Raw genomic sequence first — 27094 nt, 5'->3', positions numbered from 1 at the left:
TTCATTTTGTTTGTTAGACCTTGTTTGATTTTAAACAAGAGTTTCGTATTTTTAGGGTCCAAGGTACGGACTATTTACAAGGTACGGGCATTATCCAAGGTCTTAGTAGTATCCAAGGTACGGGTAGTGTTCCCCTGTACCGTTGTCTTATGGACGGACTGTGTCCCAGGTTATGGTCCTAGCTTATGGCCCAGGTTACGGACATTATCCAAGGTCCTAGTAGTGTTCTAAGGTACGGGTAGTGTCCCCATATTGCCACAGTATAGATACAGCGTAAGCCCCATGCTGCTTCGCTCCCGTTTCTAAGCCTGGTGAGTAGTTGCGGCTGTATTGATTCATGGTGTCCTCATTCTGGCCCCTTTTGTTGTTTTGGCCAACAAGATCGCCGACAGACAGTACAGAGATGCGAGACCACCTCACGCTGTTACTGTTTGAAGCAAGATTACGTAAAGAACAGCTAAGTGTAGATTTAAGTTCAAGTTTTACATTTAACATTTAAAACATTTTCAGTCTTAAACAATAACATACATTTTAAGTAAGATCGTACAGACTATATTTAGTGGTTAGATTATTAAGAACATTTATGTCGATTTAGTAGTTACAATATGATTTAGATTTTAGGTTTCATTACATTACGCCTTGTAATAGTATTACTTTTTTATAGATATTATTATTGCACTAACATCATATAAAATATATCAAATTAATTAAAGTAATGCTACATTTCATATATTCTCTTAAACGTTACATGTCTTGTATTTTATCATAGTTGTTTTCATAGATATTTAGTACAATTCTTAACGCCACTTTCGTTGACATATAACCACTATAATAATTATTAAAATTGTACAATGCTATTTACCATTACAGTCCATCTTGAATAAATATAGTCATTAGTTTTAAGTAATATACAACTGTGTTTTCTTTCTCTCTACATGCCTGGCGCCCAATATCTATATTTTTTTGTTTATTGTTATTGATTGGTTTTCTCTCTAGTGAAATACCTTATCCACGACTGCTCTCTGATGAAAAGCTGCCGTTCGCAGTGGTAATGTTTATAAAAAACGCTACAACCTTATAGTGTCACATACCTTAGCCAGTTCATTTTGGATCCCATTGACCATTTAAGTTTTCTATTGTATTGCTTATGGCAAAAATTTGAACCTTCCTGTTTGAGTGAAACCATCCTGTATACGTCAAAAACGATTGTGCACCTTACAGAAAAATAATATGAAGGGAAAGAAGAAAAAAACGGCAAACCCATCACCAAAATGAACACTCACGTTTGATGTAAAAGGCCGTACATTAATTCATAATGACCCGGCAGTCTCCTAGTTCGCCACTTATATTTCCTTAATCCCCGAAAGCACAAACGGACAGACGGGGGCGGTATAGAGGTCGCCACCGCCGCCAGTAGCCGCCACCGCCGCATCTCCTGATGAAAACCTAATGCTTATATCTCTTTATGGCGGAGATCAAAGGACGCGAGAGCTTGGTGCAAGGCGGCGAGCGCGCAGTTTGTCCTTTTTTTGACGGGACAGAGGCAGAGCTGGAGGCCAGTCCAGCGTCAATTTGTGAAAGTCGACTGTCTAATTAGTATCAGCGAGAAGAGAGTTCTTGCCGGAGTCGTGAGACCTAATTGCCTGTCATTCTCAAACTCCTCAACGGCTTCAATAGCGTACGTTTTGCATAATAAGTGAGCATAGCTACTCCAAAACTTTATGAAATTCATATGTACTACTTATTAATAATTGTCCTATTTTGATGGGACAGAGTCAGTGGCATAATTACTCTAAAATTTGATCGAATATGAATTCATATTTATGACATCTTTGTAACGGCAACCATCGAACCATCATTACATATCTAAGTATTCAAAATTTAATCATCCCCCATTAGAGATGGGTAGATCCGGCATTACTAATTGCTAAGAGTCGGATCCGGAGTTACATCAAGCTTCATGGACCTGCATCCAGGTTCCAGTTCCGGCGGATCTATATCATTCTAACTTTCAATTTTAATTTATCCATATTTTTTTTGCATGAAGCAATCCGCGTTTAAAAGTTTTGTAGTACATTAGGGAAATCTGACGTTTGCGTTTTGCCAAATCCTATCACATTATATTAGCTGTTCTATTTATTTAGTACAGGTATGTACTATTTATTTAGTTCTATTTATTTAGTACAGGCTATGACTATGAGACAAATCTATGACATTACAAACATTACATCTATAAATAATAAAAGATAGTCGAGACTGCTAAATCTTCTGCTGTATAGAGGTCTATTAGGTACTATGTAGTATATTTTTTCAAAGACGCATCAGTTAACATAGAATTTTGATTTGGTTTGGTTTGGCATCAGTTAACATAGAATTTTGATAAATATAGCAATTAATCTCTAGATATTTAAGCTACAAGATCTGTTTCCTAATCAGTTTTTTAATATTTCACTGTTTTTTAAGTCTGACAGCAATATTCAAGCATACATTACGTATCCATTGTATTACAGAACTATTCTAATGAACTACTCTAATAGTGGAGATATTAGTAGATATTAGAGAAGTAGAACTACTCTAATCTTTGATAATACCTAGAGTTTTGAGCAAATTCACCAAACCCTCCCAAATGTGTTACTAATGATATAACCTGATTTATAATTCGTAGTTAATAATATCATACGATCGAAAAAAATATTTTTAGAAATAGATTCGTGTGTCTGGAAAACGTTCTGTCTATCCTTTTTAAATCTCTCTATCGTTAGGTTAAAAATGTTATGTCAATTTTTACTAACCGACTTCTAGAGGTTAACCTCACCAAAAATATCATCGATTATCATCATACAGGTAGTAAGTTAGAGTAACTGAAAAACAGAGTTAGAAGTTATACTAGATCTAGAAAAGAACTATAATTTTTCTTAAAAGAACAAAAAAAATGATCAAAAAAATCTTGCAATGGTAATTATGAAGTGATTTTTTTTCTGCTTTTATAACTAATAAAATTTTTAAATCTTATAGAAATACAGAAGATCAAGTTTGATATAGTCACTTTTCACGTCGCCTACATGTATTATTTAAAAGATACTAATTTTAGTCGGTTTGTTGTCTACATGAACACGTTTTGCCTTCAGACCGAGAGACGTATTCAAGAACTGTATTATTTAGCAATTTGTTGGAAATGTTTCATGCATGATCCTTTTAAAATAGATCTTATTAAAACTAACCGGTAATTATTCAAGGGGCTCTGAGAAATAACGTAAAATAATAAAACGAGTCGCCAGAGATGGCGAGCAAATTGTTTTGAAGACAAGTAATCGAGTATGTATATCATGTAAGAAACCTGACAGTACATACAGGGTGTCCATAGATATAAAGGACGAACTCTACAGTGATATTTTAATCTGAAAATATTTTTTATATACATATTAAAGTATTTTCGATAAAAGCTATAAAATAAAAAGAAATCATAGACGTTATAAAAGAGCCTATAAAAGAATTATTAAATTATCCGATAATATTATTAATCCGGACTATCGCTTAATTGAGGGAGCTGTGGGCTAGATCTTTTTTGATACTTAGTGAAAAGATATAAAAAATTTACAAATGTACAAAATTAAATTCAATTTTTAATGTCCAGCCTTTTATTATAAGATATAACAATATACGAGGGCGACGTACTGTATGATTTTATATGTAAATTTATATGAGAAATGTCATCGATCGTCATTTCCCAGCCAACTGGACGTCCTTTTTTTTTATCATACTGTATATCCTAGGTCTAGTAAGTCTAGTGGTTACATAGACGAATGCTAAGAATATCATGGGTAGCAATTCAAAGAAATGAAGCAGTTTTAAACAGGGCAAATGCAGTTCGTGAACTTCTGACAACAGCTAAATGCCTAAAGCCGCCATACCTCGGCCATCTTCTTAAAGGAAATCTTTACCGGATCCCACACCTTATAATGAAGGGCAAAATAGAGGGCCGCAGGGACGTAGGAAGAAAACAAATCTCCTGGTTGAAGAACATTAGGGAATGGATAAGCATACATAGCGCCGAACAATAATTGTTTAAAGTGGCTGAAAACAGGGATCAGCACGCCATCGGGATTGCCAACGTCAGGAGGTTTATCTTGAAACCTTGCCCTATATAATGAGTCATTCCATACAGTCAGTATCTCTCCTCAAGAGTGACGTTCTGTGATGTTCTTGTATTTTTTCTTGGATTATGGATTCATTGGTTCGTCGGGTAGTCCAGTGAATTCTGAGCATTCGTCGCCAATAGTACATCTCAGTTGCGTCATTTTTTTTTTTATTTCTGACTGTCTCATCGTCCAGGACTCGGAGCCATACATTAATATAGGAAATATTAGGCAGTGAACAAGCCTTTTTTAAGTGTTTTGATATGTTTTTGTCTCGCCATATCTTTGGCGATCTTTCTTGAGTTTTAGCACTACCACTCTTGTAATTTCACATCTTCTTCTAATTTCCCCTTCGAACGATCCTGTATTGTTTATAAATGACTCAAGATATATACAGGGTGGTCCGAACTGTGTTCCGGAAACTTCGGCAGCATATTCTGCAGATAAAAATAAGTAAAAAAGTTCGTATAAATGTATGTCCAAAATACTTAGTTTCCGAGATACAGGGTCTAGAAGTTTTATGTTTATTTCGATTTTTTCTAAATAATTTCTAAAAGAAATAGAAAATAATAGTAAAGTAATGTCAATATTTCGATGAAATTTGGTGTTTGGGAGTTTTTTGACATGAGAAATTTGATTTTGATGTCGATAAGATTCCTACTAATAGAGGGCGCCACCTACATGTGTTTAAACTGTTTCAAAACGTAATAACTTTTTGTCCGTACCTGTATAAAACTACTGAGCGAAAAAATATACATCTCTGTGACTTTTTACGTAAAAAATTTCTCTTTGTAAAAATCGCTCCCAGCAACCGTTCTTAAGATATTTAGAATGGAATTAGTCAATACATGTCATTATTGATGAAAAATAAATACGTTGAGTAGATAGTTATTTCACTGAAATAATAAATTTGGGAAATTTTAATTTTTTTAAATTAATCATAAATTTTTCTAGAAAAAATGACGATAAAACAGTTTCTGTTCAACTTTTGGCACAAAAACTTTTCAAATTTATCATTTCAGTATAATAACTATTTAGTCAACATGTTTAATTTATGTCAATGATGACAGGTATTGATAATTTCGATTCCAAATATCTCGAAAACCATTACTCGTAGCGATTTTTACCAAGAGACCTTCTTCACGTAAAAAAACGTCGTAAATGTATATTTTTTTATTCATTACTTTTATACAGGTACGGTCGAAAAATTATTGCTCTTCAAACCAGTTAAAAAAATGTAGGTGGCGCCCTCTACTAGTAGGAGTCATATTGACACCAAAATCCAAATTTCTTATGTCAAAAAACTCCCAGACACCAATTTTCAGGCACATATTGACGTTACTTCAGAAATTATTTGGAAAAAATCGAAATAAAAATGAAACTTCTACACCCTGTATCTCCGAAACTAAGCATTTTAGGACATATATTTAAACGAACTTTTTTACTTACTTTTATCTGCAGAATATGCTGCCGAAGTTTCCGGAATACAGTTCGGAGCACCTTGTATATTGACTGAAAACCAAAACGACCAATGCTCACTACATCAGGTTTGTTGTTGTTTTGCCTGTCGATAATCATAATTTTTGTTTTGGAGGAATTCATTTCAAGTCCAAGTTTCTCGCTTTCGTCTTCAACCAATTTTAGAAGATTGAGAGACCTGATAACAATTTAAAATATTTTGATAAAAATAAGGTAAAACCACAAAGCTTCAAACTTTCTAAAAACATATATGATAATGTGTATGTAAACTCTCCATAGTTGAGAGAGTGCGATCGAAACAACAGAAGACACCCTGTATAGTAAAGAAAATCGTTCCCACTCGCAAACTGTTATTACCCGACCACTTTCCCATTTGTTCATTAATGAAATCCATGCTAATCCGGCAAAATATATTACGGTAGCCGACCATTATCGATGATCTAATCTACTTTTGTTCGCCAGTAATGGCTATAATTATTCCATCGGACTTCTTGGTCGTTGGTAGTCGGTAGGTAAAAAAGAACGAGTTTCGGACCAGTTCCAAAGAGACAGAGCGAGAAGCAAAAAGACCAACAGCGAGAGAGAGATAGGGAGAGGGAGAAATGCGTGTAAATGTAAAATAATCAAGTGGGCAGTAATAGAGATAGCGCGTAGCTCGCAGCCCTGATAGAGATACAGTCCGGTTGTGCAACTACCGAATAAATACAGAGGACGATAGCATCGGCGTGCCGAACATGCTCCCGATTGGATTTGCCTTTGCCAGAGAGAGGAGAGGAGCACAAAGTACCGCTGCGCGCCGTCTGGTGGAGCGGAGCGGTACTATAGGCGGTTATTGTGCCGATTCGGGGTGGCATTCATTAAGATGGGAGATATTTCGATGCCTGTCTTTAGCTGGATTATTTAATTACCGCAGGTGGTTTATGGGTTCGCGTCTATGGGAATATCCATGAGAACGTTTACATTCTCTAACGGTAGTGTAAAGTTAAAGATGGTCGTTCTGAAACGGTGCTACTATGGAAGACTGAAGGATGGATGACATTGACTGATGGATGTTATTATTAATGACATTAGGATGGATGACTAAGTATGACACTAGGCTGATATGAGCCAATATTATCAAAAACTTACTTATCAATAAAATCATCATACCAAATAAACGTTTAGTCACGTGATTGATCTAGATCGGTACAGCGTTGCATATTTTTTTATCAAAATATTTTAAAAAACAAAAATAAATGAATTATAAATATACCGGGTGCTATTTACTACATTCTAATTAGGTACGGTTGAATAGTGCTTATGTAAGTAGGTTTATATTTTGCAAAATCCAAAAAATCAAAAAAATAAGTAGCTTATTTATTGGTGCCACTAGATCTAGATGTTATAGCAATGAATTTTCGGATAGAAAATTCATTACCCCTCCATACCCCATTCTATACTCCCTAAAAGTATGAATTTCTTAAATTAATTTTATCCAAATAATTAACTCACGGTTTTTAAAGGAATCTTTGTTTCAATTTTTATGTGTATAATCCAGGGGTCACAAAGTTTTAAAGTTATTTAAAAAAAAATCAAAGCGTTTTTCATTTAAGGATATTTTCTGCAGAATTTCAGTTCACTTCTAAATCAAATAGTAAGGAATTTTCGTATAAGGAACTTTCCTATATAATTTTACTATCTAAGAGGATGAATTTCCTAAAATCGCTTTGTCTAGCTAATAAGCTAATAAATGTCATTTAAAAGAACCTTTGTTCATATATTTATGTATCTAAAGCCAGCGGTCTAAACTGACTAAAATAATTAAAACGTTGATATATGATCACAAAACATCCCCCTTTAGAACTTCGTCTGTCATGTTAAGAAATGAAAGTAAATAATAAAGCGCCTCTCGTGTTTGTTCGCACTCAAAAAATTTCAATTAATGCCTGTATATACTGTTAATATATTTTTTAAATTTACATTTTTTTAATTGTAAAGTAATATATTACATTTAAATGGAATATATTATATAACAATTATGTCATTTACAGGATTACAAGCTTGTTTTCTAACATTTTTTAAATAAAACGAATTATAAAATATCAATATATGTATATTTGTCGTAGGTATGAAAAAAGTAAAATATGAAATGGACAAACGCTTACTTACATTGCAATAAAACTTCCACTTACAGTTTTGCAATCCAAACGCAATATTTCTATTTCACAAATAAAAATATCCGACAACACTAAAATCACTGAAACTTCCGCGACTGACAACGAAAACTGAAAAATATAACGGCACTTTTTGTTTTGGACTTGCATATCAACATTACGCTGTACTATTATGTGCTTGTTGTTGAAATAATATAAAATATCTAATTATAACTTGTAAATTTTAATATTTTAACATGATTTTAACTACTTTTCACCATAACTAACTTTTTGTTATCAAGATGACATTTTAGACGGCAACTGATGACATATATGTCATAATATTTGAATCTTAAATATGTATGTAATATAATTTAAATTACTATAATGCAACTTTATACTAAGAAAACATTTATACATTCACAAAATACAACAAAGTCTAATAATATAGTTTGAAAACAATGAATATTGAATTAAAATTGAAAAAGTTAAGCGCGACCCCATATGTCAAAATTAGATGACTAAATTTTCGCAATTTTTACACCATTTGATGACCGGTGGCGTCTCTAGTGTTTGTTCGGGCGGTTGGGCTTTTACACCCGCTTATGGCCATTAAAGAAAAAGTTCTAAAGGGGGATGTTTTGTGATATATGATCTAACTGACACACCACTGACAATGACAAAAAATTGATTTCTAAAGGTATTGTGTGCTAGGTGTTTCTCAGATTTTTTTAATATTTATTTGTTTTACAAATCTTTAATCAAAGCAATCAAACAATATAAAAATGCGTAATAAACAATTTGTAAATATATACATCTCATTAGACACATTAAAATTGGTGAAGCGGTAGCCACGGGATGGATGGGACAAAAAAAACCTTTGGGCAGGGTGAGTTAGAAATAAGGGCAAATATTTTTTCAGGATTGGTAAATCTCAATAAAAGAAACATATTTTCTCTCTACCAAAGTCCAAAATAATCGAGTTATTTTACTTGGAAAATAAAAGAAATCGATTTTTTGTAAAAATTTTGAGAACCACTTCTTTTCTGGGTTTTCTCTCTTGTAAATTTAATTTATAACCTATATTGCCATATTATCAAGTTAGAATTTTTAACTAGAATTAAAAAAAATACATATTTTTTTTCAAAAAATTCATTTTTTTTTTCGCGAAAAAAACTCATATATGTCTTTCTGGGGTAGAAATATACTACCGCTAAAATATTAGCTTATATGAAATGAACAAAATTCTTACAGCTGCAGTGTATATTAATAAATAATATTTTCTTGCCTTTAGCTGTGTATTTTTTTCTAGTTTCGAAAAATCGAAAGTAGAGAAAAAAATATAAAAAGTAAAAAGAAAATTGTTTTGCTTGTCGTAAAGGGGGAACCAAGCTCCACTCCCACAACCGGTTTGTGGGCCTACCCTTCATCAGGTGGGCTGTTCGGGGGCTCTCACTGGACAAGCAAAACTTTTTCAATATCAATAGACGATGTCGTAGAGTGTCGGTGAGATATTAGTGCATCTCCCGTTAAAAGATGGTAAAGAGCGTTTTTCGGCCCGCTCAAATATATATGAAATGAACAAAATTCTTACAGTTTTAGTGTATATTAATAAATAACATTTTCTTGCCTTTAGCTGTGTATTTTTTCTATTTTCGAAAAATCGAAAGTAGAGAAAAAAAGTATAAAAAGTGAAAAGAAAATTGTTTTGCTTGTCGTAAAGGGGGGAACCAACCCTATATTTTTTTCTCTACTTTCGAGTTTTCGAAAATAGAAAAAATACACAGCTAAAGGCAAGAAAATATTATTTATTAAATATTAGCTTCAGTTAATTTTTTAAGCCAGTACCTTTTTACATTATCTTTCTGCAGTACTAAAATCTATTATTTATCTATCATGTGGGGGGATGTCGTTATTTTACAGCTACTCAAGTTTTTAGTACAATATAAGTAATAATATACTTATTTAAGACTCACCCTATATTCACCCAAAATCCATATATAATATGGATTTTATAGTATACATAAATCATATTATATACTGGTCCTTGACGGCTCCAAACGAAATAAATATAGCACCGGGCGCCGAGAAAAATAAATAAATAGAAAAAAAAAGACATAAGGCAGTGACAAGGAACAATGTCACTACTAGAAAGTTCACTTGAGCTGCGGTCTCTAAATCTGTCCGTTGTTCCGGCCGAACAAGGTCCATAATGAGAGCGCGCGGTCGTGTAGTCCTCTCATTAACCCGAAGAGTGTAAATTCTGGTTCAAGTTAACAATGATTTAACGATACCGATTATTCCGGCCGAGTATCTGCTCGGCCTTTTCTATAATTAAAACGGAAAACGTTTTTAGTGGATCAGATAATTCGGTGCGGTTTAAGGAACAAATTTAAACGAGTTGGTGTCTTAACCGCCTTAATATGTCTCCGGGGTTTTGTGTTATAAATAAGGTTCTCTTGTTAACGTGATTAGGGTGATTTTGAATTTAACATATCGTCATTAGTACTTAGGGTGTATTAGTAGCTGCAGGGTGTTTTTATTGTTATATACACACAACCAAACTTATATGGAATCACTCTTTATTTCTGATTAAATTTCTTGCAGGGACAAAAATTGGTATACAACTTTAAGACAAGGCTTTTTGTTGTAAATAAACATGAAAATAAAGAATAAACGACTGCTGCGATTTATTTTCTTTTGAATTTTGTGTTCAGTAGTAAGATCACGATTGTCCGGTAATTTTCATTCGATCTAAAAAAAAATAAAAAAATGCCTTATGTTGGATCAAGAGATTCAGGGGAAGAATTATTGCTCTCTGCTGCTATTGCTGAATTATTGCCGAAGAAGGAATGCTCCAAAGAGACGTAGCAGAGATAATAGGCGTTGCCCAGGGTGTTGTATCGAAAACATAAAATGCAAGGTACTTGGAATTAAGACCACATAAGGATCCCCCTCCTTCCTATTACTCTATAAGAGTATGGTGATATTATGATATCACATTTTTATGGTGTCTCTCCATGTTGTTCTGTCTTGCGCAGCAGTACTGGCCTCGTGCAGACTATGACCTATTATTGTCTTCATTTGGTCCACCCAACGGTTTGGAGATCTCCCTCTAGGACGTTTCCCGTTCATTTTTCCCTCCACAATTAGTTTTTCTAGGCCATTGGTGTTCCTGGATATGTGGCCAAAGTATCTTAAGTATGACTGATTTATTGATATCGACAGTCTAGATTCGATATTCAGTTGTTCTAGTATTGAAATATTTGTACGGTGAGCTGTGTACGGTATTCGCAGCATCCGTCTATAGCACCACATTACAAAAGCATCGATTTTACGTTTCATTGCCAACTTCAATATCCAGGTCTCTGAGGCATAAGTGGCATTGGAGAAAATTAGGGCTCTTAGTAGTCTAAGTTTGTTGCTAATTGAAATGGCTGAATCTTTCCATATTTTATTGAGTTTGGTCATGGAATTACGTGCTATGCACAGTCTTCTCTTGATTTCTGCATCACATCCTGCTTTGTTTGATTATCAAGGAGCCGAGATATATATATTGATCTACAACTTCGAAACCTGCTATTTCTGTTGTATTCGTGGGTTCTCGATCGATAATCATTAATCTTGTTTTTCTTTTATTTAGTTTTAACCCATATCTCTCGCTGACCGCCTCTAATTTGTGCATAATGGATTTTAATTCATTAGCGGGGGATGCGAGTATAAGCGTATCATCTGCGTACCTTACCTGCTTACCAGACATAAGGATAGACCCAGAAAAAGTCGTCAAAGAGTTACTTGTGTGCCAAATTGCTAGAATAAATTCCAATGTTTCTCATCCAGAGCTACAAAGACAACTTCTGGCAGCTACAGGTGTGAACGTTTTAGTTGAAGCCATAAGAAAAAAGCTTCGTGCTCGATGGTTTTACAGTAGGAGAAAGTTACGGATTCCACAGTTATCTCGGCAAAATAAAATTGACCGGCTAAATTGATGCCTTCAACATCAAAACTGGACAACTGAAAATTGGCAAAATGTTCTTTTTTCGGATGAGACCAGAATTGGCCTAAGATCAGATAACCATCGAATTCGGGCTCTCAGAGCTCCAGGAAGACGAGCGAAACTTCAGGCTGCCAAATCTGTACCCTTCTTACTCCTTTATATCTGTAAGATATAAAGGAGGAACTGTAATGTTCTGGGGAGGTATTATACTGGAAGCAAAAACTCCATTGTTACCACTTCAACAAACATTAACGGGTCGGAGATATGTTAATTTGGTGCTAGAACCAATCGTTAGTCTTTGGAGAGCTACAATTGAGGATATTTTTTTTTAACTTCTTGTACGATAGTGCACCTCCCCAAACCAGCAGAGTGACTAGAGAATATCTCGAAACGGTAGGTGTCATAGTTTTGGACTGTCCTACATGTTCACCAGATCTAAACCCTATCGACTTGTGGGACTAGCTAAAAAGAAGGGTTAGAGCTCGTCGAAACAATCCAGGAAATCTTGCACAGCTTATTGATGCAGCATTAGCCGAATGGGAAAACATACCCCACACACTGTATTCCGTTTTTTATTTTGTATCTCTGTCTGTCGACTGGGCGTATATACTTATCTCAGCGTTCAAAAGTCGGAAATGTAAATAATGGCACAGCAACTCATTTGGTTATTTCAGGAATATGACAACGAAATGTCCAAATAAATTTTCTTATATTTTACTTTTTATAAAATACTAATCCTTCTAGATACGGTATGATCATAACAATACTAGTACCATTGGTCAAAAATTAAATTATTAAAATAATTATAGAAAGATTAAAAAAGATAGAACGCTGTTTCCTGATATCGTAAATATAGCTTAATGAATTAATAATATTATTAAAAAGAGTAAAAGGCATTGTTCGTATTATGAACTACGAGTATCCAACAGAAAATTTGCTATTTATCATCTTAAAATTTATTATATTTACTTTATTTACTCTCTACATACTTTAATATGTATACATTAAGAAACAATGAAAAACATGCTTTTTATCTGAATTATCTTTATAAAAAATAATAAATCAGGAAGATTTTATTTACCTCCAAAATCATGGGCCATAACACTGTACCTACTCTTCATCCATATCTTATCCTTATCTTGGGAGATAAAAGTTCCATCATTCAATAGTAAATTAAATTTCTAACATTGAAAATGTTAATATTATGTATTATATCTATTATATTTATATGTTCAATTAAAATACATCCATAGAAATAAAAAAAAATGTTTTTTTCTTTGTTCTTTGTGTTTTGTTTGCTTCCGACGATGGAAAGAGATATACTTCCCGAAAGGTTAAGCATCTTATTGTCCGTTAGGCAAATTTGTTTATTAGTAAATCACAGCTGACGAGTTGGTCTCGGTTGGATTAACGTAGCAGTATTTACAAAAAATAACTATTTTATTTTGTAGAATTTCTTACAGTGCAAATGGCAAAATACCCATAGGGCAGAGTAGGATATACATAAAAATCAATAAGACGTCTGACGAAGATATGACAAATCAAAATATTTCAATAGATAATCACCAAAACTAATATCGTTGGTATTCTTATCAGTATTCTTGTACCGAGCTAAATCAGAGATTTTCCAGTTATAGTATTTTATACCCAAGACTAAAAGAACGAAGATTTCCTAAAGAAGAAAACATTCGACCAATGTGTACTTTACGTAAGTGCCAGCCATGACCTATGTATGCGAAATACCTGGACACTTAAAACCGACATCATAATGTAACTGCTTATATAAATATAAAGATTAGGAATAACAAAAAAAGCACGAATGAGTGATAAACAAGTTCTAACCGAGCCAAATCAAATCAAATCGCTCAAATGATGATGGGCATGACACCTTGCAAGAAGAATTACTGAATGATGATCATTACAGATCAAATTACTGAATAAACCTAAGATGGGCCGATGATATTAGGAAATTAGCAGGGATAACTTGAATCCGCATAGCCAAAAATAAACAACCCCCAATGGGCCCAAAAACAGTGATTAGATTATCTCAATATGTAAGGGAAGCTACACCATATTTGGAGATGGTTAAATAAACTGGAGATAATAATGATGATGATGATGACATATTTCCGATTGCATTTTAAGCTGCCACCCTATATAGGTAGGTACATATAAGGGGACCGAGGTGTTTTGAGGTGAAGATGAAGAAGAAGAGGAATGTTATTGCATTTGTTGTTTTGAACTCTATTCAAATATAAAGTCAAAGAAAAATGGATCCAATGTCTGGAATGTAAGAGTTGGGCTCATGAAGCTTGCACTGGTGGCGAACATTCATTTATGTTTGTAACAATTGCTTATCAGAATAATAATTTTTGTTTTCATATTGATTATATTTTCTATTTTACTTTTTGTAAACATTAGTGATTTTTTATAAGTTAATTATGATCTCATGTCGTACTAATCTAGTTTAAGTTTAAATTTTTAAGGAATACATTATTGTTTGTTTAAAAGTTACAGTATATTAATAGTTGAATACTAAATGCTCAATTCAGTACAATGTATTATTAAAAAAAATCGTTCTATTTTTGAAAATTGTATTTAAATAAATACCTTTAAATTATATGGTTGTTTCTACGTTACAATCCTTATTTCTACCCAAAAATTTTCTGTTTCAACTCACCTCAACTCTTCTGTTTCAATGTACCTCATTAGGAGAAGTGTTGAAACAAAATGACTTGTGACGTTTAAGTCGACTTTTTGCTACTGGAATTCACATTAACTCTCTCTTTGTGTTACTCATTTGCAAATGCAAGAAAACATCTTCTTCTTCTTTCTTCTTCATAGTAGGCAAATCGCCTGTTTGGTTTCGTCGTCTCTACCGGTCAGACTGACAAGTTGTCGCTCCATCGTTTTCGTGGACGTCGTAAGGTTCTGCGACCTAGCGGTGATTTGTCGCGTGCAACTCTCACTATCCTTCTGGTGTTTCATTTCTCTCCCTGTCCAGAAGCGTCTTTCCAGCTATTCTGCCTAGTACTCTCATTTCGGTTGTCTCTAGTAGTTGTTTAGTTTTCGCTGTATCAGATCGAGTTTCTGCAGTGTATATCATTATTGATCGTACCGTTGTCGTGCAAGTTCTTGCTTTTGTTTCAACCTCAATGTTTTTATTTCGCCATATTGTGTCATTCAGGCATCCTGCTATTCTGGTTGCCTTCGTCGTCCGTTCTCGCACCTCCGCTTCTACATCACCATATCCTGAGATTTCTATGCCTAGATACTTAAACTTCATCTCTTGCTGGATAACATTGCCCTCGACTTCCAGTTTGCATCTTAGTGGTACTTTTGATGTCGTCATGCGTTTAGTTTTCTGGGTCGATATTATCATATTAAGTGATTTGGCAGTGCAGTTTAATTGTTGTAATAAGCGTTGTAGATCGTCCTCATTTTCAGCTACCAATACGGCGCACGGTGGGGTATTAGAATGAAAAAGGTGATCGAAATTCGAAAAATCAAATGTGTTTAAGATTTCCCAAAAAAAGATAAATGATAAGTTAAATCATGTCTGCAATGTATGGCGTTGCTATGGGTGTGTTTAGTTTCATTCATTTGTTTCAACGAAACGTCAAAGTTGTTACTTCTCACAGATAAGAGGAAAATGGCTAAATTTTATGTCTAAAATTATAAATTGTTTTTGTTCTTGTGCTCTTTTTACGTTTATATTATTGTTTTGATTGAATATGGCTCAGCAAGCTGCAGGTATGTATTCTACAAAAACGTATTATTAATTTTGATATTCTCTATACTAACGATTTTTTTTGCAACTAAAAGTTGGGCGTTCAGAAAATTTTATTATATTTGTGACATTTTTATTATACTTAGAGATTTAGTTGCGCATTTCGAAGAATTCAGCATATTGTCTATATACGTTTTACTTAGTAAACATAGGGCTTTCATACAGTGAAATAAAATACTGCGACTTTTTGCGACTTTGCTGATAAAATGAGACAAACATTCTTGGTTTCCTCTAATTTGCCAATCAGTGATATACCAATGCGAGGTGTAAACCGCGATGGAATTGTTGTGTACAAAGCGATCGCATTAGTGCCATTAGCAGTATAACACAATTTGGCATTAGTAGCGACTTTAGTGGTATGGGCATTGCTCGCGGATCAGTCGTAGCATTAGTAGTATTAGTTGCGATATTACTACTGGCATTAGTGGCAATGTCCGTGGAAACACTGGAACAGTGATTTTTCTTTCTTTTTTTAGAATCGACGAATTATCCTTTATTTTGTTCATATTATTTCCTCTTTAATTGAAATTAGCAATAATTTATATAAGGTCTACATAAAAAAATTTCGATCAACTACCTGTGTCAAATACCCCACTGTGGCGGCGTCGTCGGAAATATATTATCAATGGATACTAATTTAAATAGATTGATATTTATAGTATTTTTTCTATGAAGGAAAACGTCAAAATTGTTTCAATTCTCCTCGGTCTCCCCTACCTACCTGTACAGTTACAATATGGAGTCTTAAGGCGGAAGATTGACTTGAGCGGAGCGTTGTAATATGACGTGTGACAAAAAGAGAACCCGCTGGTCAATACCGCACCAAAACATTGGTGCTCCACTCGACTGTTGGGTTTTTACCGAATCTCTGTGATTGTTGCATTAAAAGTCAGTACAGGTTCGGCGAACATCCGTTTTCCAATCATATTTCTAGCAGACTTTCTAACTTGTGTCTAGCAGTGTTAACTTGTGTCTAACTTGTGGTTAAACGTGCTTCTGTTAATTGGCGGTATAAGAGATGTAATAAATAGAGTTAAGAAATTTGAACAAACTCCAATTTTTAAAGGCTGAAAAAATAATGGATTATAGCGAGCAGAGGCGGATATAGGAATTTATTTTAGGGGGGGGGGGAATAAAAAGTAATGTAGAGTATGCCTTTTAGGGCGCCATTTTTAACCAAAAAGCCTAATATTTAACAAAATTTATAGATTTAAGGGGGTCTTGGTCCCTCTGTATCTGCCACTGATAGCGAGATTTTCGCGTTACGATTCAGAATGAAACGCTCGTCGCGAACAACGAGCAAGCGTTACATTACAGCGCTCGGCTCAAGTCAATCCCCGCCTTTCAAAATGCAAATATATACGAAATATTTATTGTAGTACCCATAACCCCTTATTACTCGTCGGATTTGCTCTCGCCCAATCGGCTCCGGTGAAGATTACCGTCACGTGATGTCACAACGGTGATGTCGGCGGCCGGTGGTGAGATTTAAATTGAGCGTTTATTGTTGTCCGACCTGATCGACGGACGTCTCGAACAGGTTTCCGAGAGCTGTGCTGTGTGAGATAATTTACGTATAGGCCGGGGAGATAGAGGCTCTCTGGCCGTTCGTTTAACCGAGGTAAAAATGCGGCGGCCTCGCTACGACTTAAATTACAGCACAATTGCATGAGATTTGAGAATATATCTGCATAATTTACCATACGATCGGCTGACGATATCATTGTCGCGTATCGGGTCTTTTATTTTCTGCCGGATTGTGTGTATCTGTATCTGTATACGTTCTGCGGTTCTTGTACTGATTCTTTTACTTTTTTCGACGTATTATATACTAAGTCGTAAATGGTAAGAAAATAATTAGAAGATAGTGGTAATTATGATTACAACAGGCCTCTTGACAGGACACATGGCTGTCAAGTGTTACCTGAACAAGCTCAACCTGTATCAAGGAAGTCTTTGGTGCAGACTCTGCGATAAAGGTAGCCCATCGAAAACGTTCCGCAAGGCATAACGGCCAGAGTAATTTTTTTTTTTCAGAAAATTCAAAAACACGTCAATTTTGTTTGTGAGGGGGACAACTTTTGCCCCAAAAATGATTGTAAAATCTTCAACCCTCTAAGCGGGGGTATCATCCCCCAACTTATTTCAAATGGGAAGGGGGGTCAAGTGGCGCCTCAATGAAAAGAGCTTTCTATTCTCTATATTTTCCCGCTTCGCTTTTGAAAATCGGTGGAGTCATTGAGAAAATATGAAGGATTGAAATTTGAAAAGTTTATTTCACAACCAAACCAAATCAAGGACCTGCATAAGCTAGTGCAGGGCACAAGGATAGGAGAATGGGTGCAGATATAAGAAGGGGGACAAACAAAATAGGCCTCACAGGTCGCAGTGTTTCCGGCAGAGGACGGCCCCTTTTATGGAAAAAAAATATGATTTAACAACTTGCATTTTCTGCCGTCGCGTCGTCTGCTGTTATATATACTGTTATTGAAAAAAATGATGAATGTTTCAAAACAAGAGTAAAGAATCTTTCTGAGCAGATAGTGAAGAGCAAATGCAAGATCAAACCAAGAGTTCCCTTAGTCTTCTTCATCCAGTTTAATAAGGAGTGTTGGTCTACGCCTTGGTCTTGAAGGGTGCATTGTTGATCTTGATGCAAGATTAGGACTTTTTTAATAGGCGTTTATTAGAGGAAATTTCTGCATAGAATTTTTTTTTAAATAAATAGTTTTTCAAGTAAATTAATGCAAATGAAAGATTAATTCTATGCAAAAGTTTCAACTAAGCAACTTTTTATATTATATTTATTTATTTGAATAAGACATTAGTATGATAAATTGTATATAAGATATTTAGTATTTTTTTATTTAATAAATTAAAGGGGTAAGTAAATAAAAATTTTATATTTTTTTTAATTATTAACTCTGAAAAATGATATACAAAATATACAGGGTGAGTTTCCTACGATGTTCTCTATGGGTATCTCGGAAACTACTGGAGATAGAGAGTCGGTTAAATGGGGAAGGAATTGCAGTTTTGTGGGGTCACATATATGCGCCTTTCAGATTTTTGAAAAAGTTCATGGCTTACTAGATATTTCGAAAAAAACAAATTTTGGCTATTTTAAAAATTGTCCCTAATTCCATTATAAACTATTTTAGACAAAAAGTTTTCAGATAAAAGTTGTAGATAATCACATCCTTAATGAGAATGTGTCCTCCGTTTTTTTCTTAAGCCTGTCATTTTTGACATATGACACAAACATATGTTTTTTTAAATGGAAACCATAGTTGGCCATGACTTCATAAAAAGCGCAATTTTTTAAGCTTTTTAGCGATATAAGCTGTAATATGTTTTTTTCGAAAAATTACTGAGTTATAGCCAATTCTTATCATTTTTAAACAATTTCACTTAGTTAACCATGGAAACAAGTTCAATCGCCGCGCCGCCGCCGTTACTCTCAGAAATGTGAAGTCACATCCAAACTTTGTAAATTAAAATAAACAAAAATTGTAAATATGAATTTTTCAAATGAAGAAAAGCGTGTAGATACTCGCGCATCAATACAGTGGTTCCAACATGACTTTCATTATGACCCCCCCCCTTCCCATAATGAAAGAAATGTCCTCCAGTAAAAATAAGATTTAATTTTTATATCAACATAGGTCCGATTCTGCTTTGTTTCGTAGCTACAGGGGGTTAAGAGCCCATTTGACTACACCGAAAATGTAGCAAAATACGCTTTCGGCATTTAACAAAGTTTTTATGAAAAACTGGCTAGGTATTTTTACACAAATGAAGAAGGAAATTAAAGATAAAGGATACTATATCCGTATTATAGCACATTTTTAGACAACTTAATTAATTTTAAGATTTTGATGATCAATCATCAACAAAATATTCCTTATGTTTGGACTAAATTTTCTCGCAAATAAAGAAATAATTTAAAATCCGTTACAATACGGAAACAGGCTGAAGTTTTGTGATTACAGTGATATATAATTTATATGGTTTTGTAACAAACTGCTCGCTATTTTATGGCAAATACTGAAGCTCTGCAAAGGTTAATGAAGCCTTAATCAAAGCATGCGTGTGTTTGGAATTTTGGGTGTGACTTAACACGACAGGATCGGGCTAAACCCTATGTAGATTTCTGGAATATAATATATATTTCCTTCGACCACACACCCGCTTTACACGACCCCTGAGAGCGATCCGAAAGTACAACGTAATAGACTCTCAATTGTATCTATTAAATCAAATTTCATTTATTTCTTCGCTAATTGCGAGAAGAGTCTTAACACTTTGCGTAATGAAACATCTTTTAAAACGTCAGATGATTATGAAAGGTGTCCTTTTAAATGTCAAAATTAGAAAAACATATTTAAAGAAATGCTCTTTGAAAAAGTCCTCCTACCAGGAATTGTAAAATAATAAAAGAAGAATAATTATATTTTTATATCCCTATCTAATCGGCTTTAAAAACATAAAAAACAAGTTCTATAGATCTACCATAGGAAACGTTAAACCTTAAATTTCTCCTCTACTTTATCACCGCCGTAATAACTTGCTTATCGATCAAACTGTCCAGTTTATAATCCGGTCGAGGCAAGAAGCGGGCCACTTGTTTATTATATCGGCATGCATATGGCCACTGCATAATGCATGGGGACATAAAGCAGCGCGGAATTTGAGACGCCATCTAGCCAGCAGCGAGCGAATCCCACCACACTAGCGGCATCATCCCCTGCATCTTACATAAGCGCACAACGTATAACATCGGCTACGTTACGGCCTCGGCCGTACTGTAATTCATTTCCAACCGGACGCCAGTCAATTATTTAAAAATTGAGGTCCCCCCGTGCATCGTTTCCGGGCCTCGATCGCGGTCTCTCATCGGTCGTATTTCCAAACCGACCCCCAACCCTCCAACAAGTTAGACGGACGGGTCTCGGGAGACCACTTCCTTCTTGTTTTACATCGTTTTGTTTCTAACAATCCCGAACGTATATAACTCTCTTTTTCTCTCTATATGTCTGCGTCGAGTTCTCTTCTTGTGCCGGCCGGGCGCTTTGCTATCCGGGCGGCATGTAAAATTTCCAGTTTTAAGAGCCCACTCAGTTTTATTGAAAATTGAAATGCGCCGCAACGGACGAAGGGTCGTAATTCAACGCTGACTGATAACGATTACTTTTCCGGAGATGGTGGTGGTGGAGAGCATCACAAAGACGCTATTTATTGGAAAATAGGAGATGATCTATTTTCGATGTTTTTCAAAATAGAGAAAAGATAAAATAATACTTACTTTGCTTGTACAGTTGATATATATTGTTGGAGGCAGTTATGGTTACGGTTACGTATAGTTTATTTTATTTCTTACCGAATTAATATATGCTTATATTATCTTCTTGGTAACGCTAACCATAAATAGAGTTATAACTGCCTTGGGACATTATTAACGGGAATCAAGATGCCATAATTCCCTCTGCCTTTTATAGACAACCATGAAATACAATAGATTTATTGAGTAATATGGACACTCATCCAACTACCCTAATAATTTATTTACATCATTAGTGTCACATATCATAAATTTAAAAGAAAACACTTTTTCATCGACTACATCTTCTGCTACAATATTTTTTTTTGTACCAGCCACCGAAGTTATTTTTCATTTTGTTTGTCTGAGTTTGAAAATCTTTTTCACTAGTGAAACAAAAAATGCTGGTTTCTATTTGAAAAAGAATACCTGATTTATGATAATTTTTTAATTGCTTAATTCCATGACGATAAATAAGCCAATATTATATGACATTCGAACAATTTAATTTTTGATATACCGCGTGGTGCATCGGAACACGGGACATAGAAAATTATATGTTAATTTTGGAAAATTCAAATATCTCCCCAGACGATTTTATGCAAAAGTTCAATTATATTTTTTTTGAAGAACCCCTAGAGTTGGACTTTAGTACAGAATTTCGTTTCATTTGGAATAGTAATTTAAAAGATATTTTTGCAAAAATCTACCTTTAAATTAGTAAAATTTGTAATACGGCCCAGAGAAAGCTACAATTAAAATACCAGCAAAAATGTGTCATTTTCAAATTCAATGTAATTATGAATTTCGCAACTTCTAAAAACACAACTTCTCAATAGTTACGATGGTTAAACGGAATTTTGCTGGAAATAGTATTCCCGCTGTGTAAGATATGTTCGCAGCTCCGTCTCCGGAAAGCGACTCGTATATACCGAAATAAGTCGACAGATCAGAACAGATTAAAGAATAAACCAGAGGTTTGAAACTAAAGGCACTAAGGTATTAAGCACATGGAAGTGTGAAGACAAAAATAATTGAACAGGAAAAAAATAACAATGACTTGGATATTCTTCATATTGAAGAATAGAAAAACATTGACTCCTGTTTATTGGGGATACAGTAGGAAAAGACCACAGCATCTTTCGCCAAACGACTATGGAGCACAGTCAAAATCAGTCTTTACGCATACTAAATATAGAAATTCAGATGGACTGAAAACGACACCTCTGTGGAATGATATTGGCTGGAAGATTCTCCTCAACAGTTTTATATTGTGAGGAATGAATTTCACAATCATTTGGGGGTATTGTTTAGCTATGAATGGGGAATTATGTAAACATTTTAATAATTAGTATAGTTTAATAAGGTTTCTTGTGTTACAAATATTTCGATTATCCCTTGAATTATTATGGATGTATGTGGTATAAGCGAGGCCTGGGGCGAGTAATCGAGTAATGAAAAGCAAACAAGTCATACACCGCAAATACTATTCTCACTTCAACCAATTCTTTTGTAGATGATCATTCCAATTCAGAAAAAATTAGCCACCTTTTTCAAACAAGAGAAATACTTGTAAACAAAAAAATGTGATATTGAATTTGACAATAACAAAACCATAATTTTGCTTGTATTTTAACTATTGCTTTCTTTGGACTGTATAACAAATTTTTAGCAATTTAGTGAGGTAGATTTTTGCAAATACCTTTTAGATGCCTATTCTAAATAAAACAAAATTCTAGACTACAGTACAATTTTAACGTTTCTTCAAAAAGGTCTTATAAGTATATAATAAAAAATGGAAATAATAAAGTTAAATTTAAAACCCATTTAAAATAAGAAAGTTGCACTTTCGGTATTGCCGGAAGTCCAATTGAAAATAATTTTAATCGATAGAACTCGTAAAAAAATGATGTGCAAAAAATCTCGGATCTAGATATTGAAGATGTCTAGAAACTTCTAATGAATGCTCAGTCTGGGACACCCTGTATATCAAACAATGGCGGTTCCTTAACTAGTGCATATGTGCATGTGTATGCTTTCCCCTTTAAATTAAAAGCCTCTTCTTGAGAAAAAAACGCAATTTAAATCATTTTTCATAAATTCTCTTTATTCCAAAAACGATTCATCTAGATATAATAATATATCATTGAAATTAGTACACTAAAATGTCTTATTTAGAATTAAGGCTTATTAAAAAGACTCCCAATCGCTATATAAATCGCTAAATGCAAAATATTCGGAACGTGCTTATTCCACGTGTGTTAAGGTTTTATTCTATCAGATTTGTCAGTTCTATTCTATCAGATTTATTCTACCGCGTCACTCGATCACTTTGTTCGCTCTAATCTGTGGTTCACGGCTAATCGGAATGTTAGATCTAATTGATAAAACATTTGCGACCGGCACCCTTTTTTCCCCGTGACACTCCAACGATATTCGATGAATCCCGTGTGCACATGCGATTCGTGCACATGAAGCACGCAATTAGAATTATGAGCGTCGTATTGGATATTCTTCTTTCAAGAACTACGAAAATTACATTAGCGTGCAATATTTAAGGAGAATACATTTTTTGTTTGTATATTTTACTAAAAGAATATCATATAATTAGCAGCTTTAGATTCACGGTATTTTAATGTTATTATCACATAGTTATTATCAAATTATATACTCGTAATTTGATAACCCAAAAACGGTCATTTTTGAGCGTGATTGAGTGACAATTTGTTTCAAAAGATGTGCACCCCAAAAGTATTGAAGCATATATATGCCACTACTGTTGAGATGTACATATAATATTATTTTTTGTCATAATTATGTGTCGGCTACGTTTATATAATCTTCTTAAATATCATGTTTTTATTTATTTTTTATAATTTAATTGTGTTATTTCTTTTTTGTAACATATTATATTTTGTAGTAGTTCCTGTTGTTAGTTTGTGTTTGTGAAATGTTTGTTTTTATTAACTTATTTTTAATTTTGTGTATAAGTAATATATTATGACATTTTATTAATTGTCTTATATTTAGTTCTTTTGTTTTTGCAAACAGCATGTCACATAATTGCCTCATTACGTTATTAATCACTTTTTTTGGAAAGCTCATCAGCGCTTTGACATAAAATTAGACGCAGAGTTGCCCGAGTTCATCTATTATCTGGAGTGACAGTTCGATACGTTTAAGACCAGAAACCAATTTGTTGCGAGAATTAAGCGACATGAAGAAATATAAAAGAAATGAAACAGTGTAGTAAACTGAAGGAATATTGCTTCAAAGTTTCTGTAAAAGTTTCTTGTTATGATTTAGGTAATTTCAGAGGCTCCCATAAGGCCTTTTCTATTACATTTTTGAGAATTGTGTATTATTTTATATCTAGCTCAAGAAATCCATATCATCTGTTAATTTATATTTATACATATGCTTCGTTTGTCAAAACATGTTAGAAAAGTTAAATTTAGATAATCGCGCATTAATAGAGTGGGTTCTTACTTTCATTATTATGACACCACCGCCCCCCCCCCACAATGAAAGAAATGTTAAAAATTATTTATGTCATAATTATGTAGGACTCAGGGATAGAAAGAGCTGGACAAATTGCATAGGCCTCCTCGATAACCTGACCTATCCATTTTAGATTTTTTTATGTGGCATGGTTAACAACAAGGTTTAGAAAAGAACTTATGAATTCACTCGAAGCGGCTGTACAGGAGAAGTTTAATTAAGTCCACCGGTCGTTCTGTGAGAATAGCTAGAAATTTCATTTTAAAAAGATGCATTTATGTACTCAAAACAATTGCGGATTTTTTGAACATTTTCTAAAATAACTTAAAGTGAATGTGATCATATAATTTTTTTAAGTTTTAGTTTGTGTAATGTAAATTGTAAAGAGCCGTTTATTAATATATTTTGTCTTTTTATAAGTTATAAATCATAACAGAATAAGAACACCATGCCAACAAAGTGAAATTAGTCAAGAAAGATAAGAATTGGCTAGAACTCAGTAATTTTTTGAAAAAAAAACATATAGCTTATATTGCTGAAAAGCTTAAAAAATGGCGCTTTTTGTGAAGTCATGGTCAACTATGGTTTCCATTAAAAAAAAAACATATGTTTGTGTCATATGTCAAAAACGGCAAGGTTTAAAAAAATCTGAGAACACAAACTCATTAGGGATATGATTATCTATAAGTTTTATCTGAAAAATGTTTGTCTAAAATAGATTACAATAAAACTGGGACAATTTTTAAAATAGCCAAATTTTGTTTTTTTCGAAATATCTAGTAAGCCATGAACTTTTTCAAAAATCTGAAAGGCGCATTATTATGACCCCACAAAACTGCAATGCTTTCACCATTTAACTGACTCTCTATATCCAGTAGTTTCCGGGATACCCATAGAGAACATCGCAGGAAACTCTTTGTTTTGTTGCGATGTTCCTTTGAAATTTTTGTTTTCCAAAATATATTGGTTAAAAAAAATATATAAAAGCTTAACCACGTGATTAAAAGTTTATTTGGTATGATTGAAATACTTTCTAGTATTTTATGTCAATATCATCGATTGTCATTCCCTAGCCGTCTTGACGCCGTTTTTTTTTCTCGATCATAGGTATATATATATATATATATATATATATATATATATATATATATATATATATATATATATATATATATATATATATATATATATATATATATATATATATATATATATATATATATATATATATATATATATATACACGTTTAAAAGTGAGTCCCCTTTTAACCACATGCTTTCTCAGAACATTTATAATATTATTTATAATATATTTTCTATATTTCAAAGCAATAGTTAAATTTCTTAAAGGTTTTTACATTATTATCAAGAGAAAAGACTGCAACTTTCTTATCTAACCTTATCTCCAGTTTTAAAATTTGATTTTTCGTATATACAAAATTTAACATATGTTTTAAAATTAATAAAAATATTTATTAATATATTCATTGATATCGGATTAAAGTAAGTAACAAGTAAAATCTATTTTAAATTATTATGAATAATTTTATTTGTTATAATCATCAGGGGTACCAAATCTTTTTCGGTGTTTAAAAAAAATGACATAACCTCAAACACGAAATTGAAAAGGGAATGCATAAAAGCAACAATGTTGTTATTAGATTGTGCATTAAGACAATAACTGTAACTATTACATATTTATTATTAGGTATTGAATTGTCTGATAATGACACAATTCAAGGACAGTTACACGTGGTTAAATTAGAAATAAAAAACTTACCTCATGGTGTAATCGAGCGCCTGATCCATGTTTATCACAGAAAAAAATTCGACTATCCACAAAAATGCACAAATTACAGTCCTTTATCCTCCTTCCTCACCGACACCGTGCACTCTGCCCGTTCGCGAAAAGTTCATTACAACCAGCACAAAACTTAAGATTAATAGACATTTGATACCTACGCGAAAGCTATCCCTTTTCTACGAATAAATACCACACGAAAAAAATACAATATCTAAGAGTTGCAGAAATTGGGTGCGCTTATCAAAATATAAATACACTCGCACAAGAGATAAAATTGCTGAAATTATTTGTTCTTTCATGGGTTTACAAAAAAGTCCGTTGCCAGTCTATGGTACGAGTGTATTATTGTAACCGTGACGCTATCTGTGTTTACTTAATTGTACGAAGAAAGATGAAAAAAATTAAGCTCGCAAATAATGCTTAAATAAACTTGCGATTGGACAGAAAAAGTCAGTTGCAATACCGTAGCGATAACCGTTTCAATGTTTTATTAGTGCATATTGAAAATATCTACTTGTGATCTAATGATGTAATTAATAAGTGTTGATTAAAGAATTTATTTTCTTTGCAATTAATTGTATTAAGAACAATTGAATAGTACATAGATTTTATTTTTAATATAAAGTAAAGATATTTATTATTTATTGACCAATATACAAATTAAGATCTCTTTAATGCAATCTTTTTTTTTAATTGACACTAAGAAACGTAAATTAAGGTACAGTAGTAAAATGCCTTAAATCAATAATATGCACAAATGCATCTAACCTTATTAGAATAATATTTTCAACGATAAATTTTGAAGCATTTAAAAATTTTACGACTATTTTGAGCTGCCATAATGACATTCCACCGATGCTGATAACTATATTTGCTTAAAGTATTTACACATTGTATTTTAGTACACTTCTTTTCCAAAATCAATAATAATGAAT

The 27094-nt window shown here is 33.4% G+C and overlaps 1 protein-coding gene across 1 annotated transcript in view; it reads right to left on the bottom strand.

Annotated features, from left to right (window-relative positions):
* Positions 1-26373, bottom strand: part of LOC115886937 (RGS domain-containing serine/threonine-protein kinase A-like) — a gene marked incomplete at its 3' end in the record, with an annotated part of 262190 nt that extends 235817 nt beyond the window's left edge. The window contains 1 exon segment of the mRNA XM_030906269.1: positions 26136-26373. Coding sequence (XP_030762129.1) covers positions 26136-26164 — 29 coding nt within the window.
* Between the last annotated feature and the right edge of the window lie 721 nt (positions 26374-27094).

The sequence above is a fragment of the Sitophilus oryzae genome, unplaced genomic scaffold (genome assembly GCF_002938485.1).
Source record: "Sitophilus oryzae breed Bouriz unplaced genomic scaffold, Soryzae_2.0 scaffold_535_pilon_pilon, whole genome shotgun sequence".
Classification (NCBI taxonomy): domain Eukaryota; kingdom Metazoa; phylum Arthropoda; class Insecta; order Coleoptera; family Curculionidae; genus Sitophilus; species Sitophilus oryzae.
Note: the sequence above shows the minus strand (reverse complement) of the source record. Positions and strands in the feature narration are given on the sequence as shown.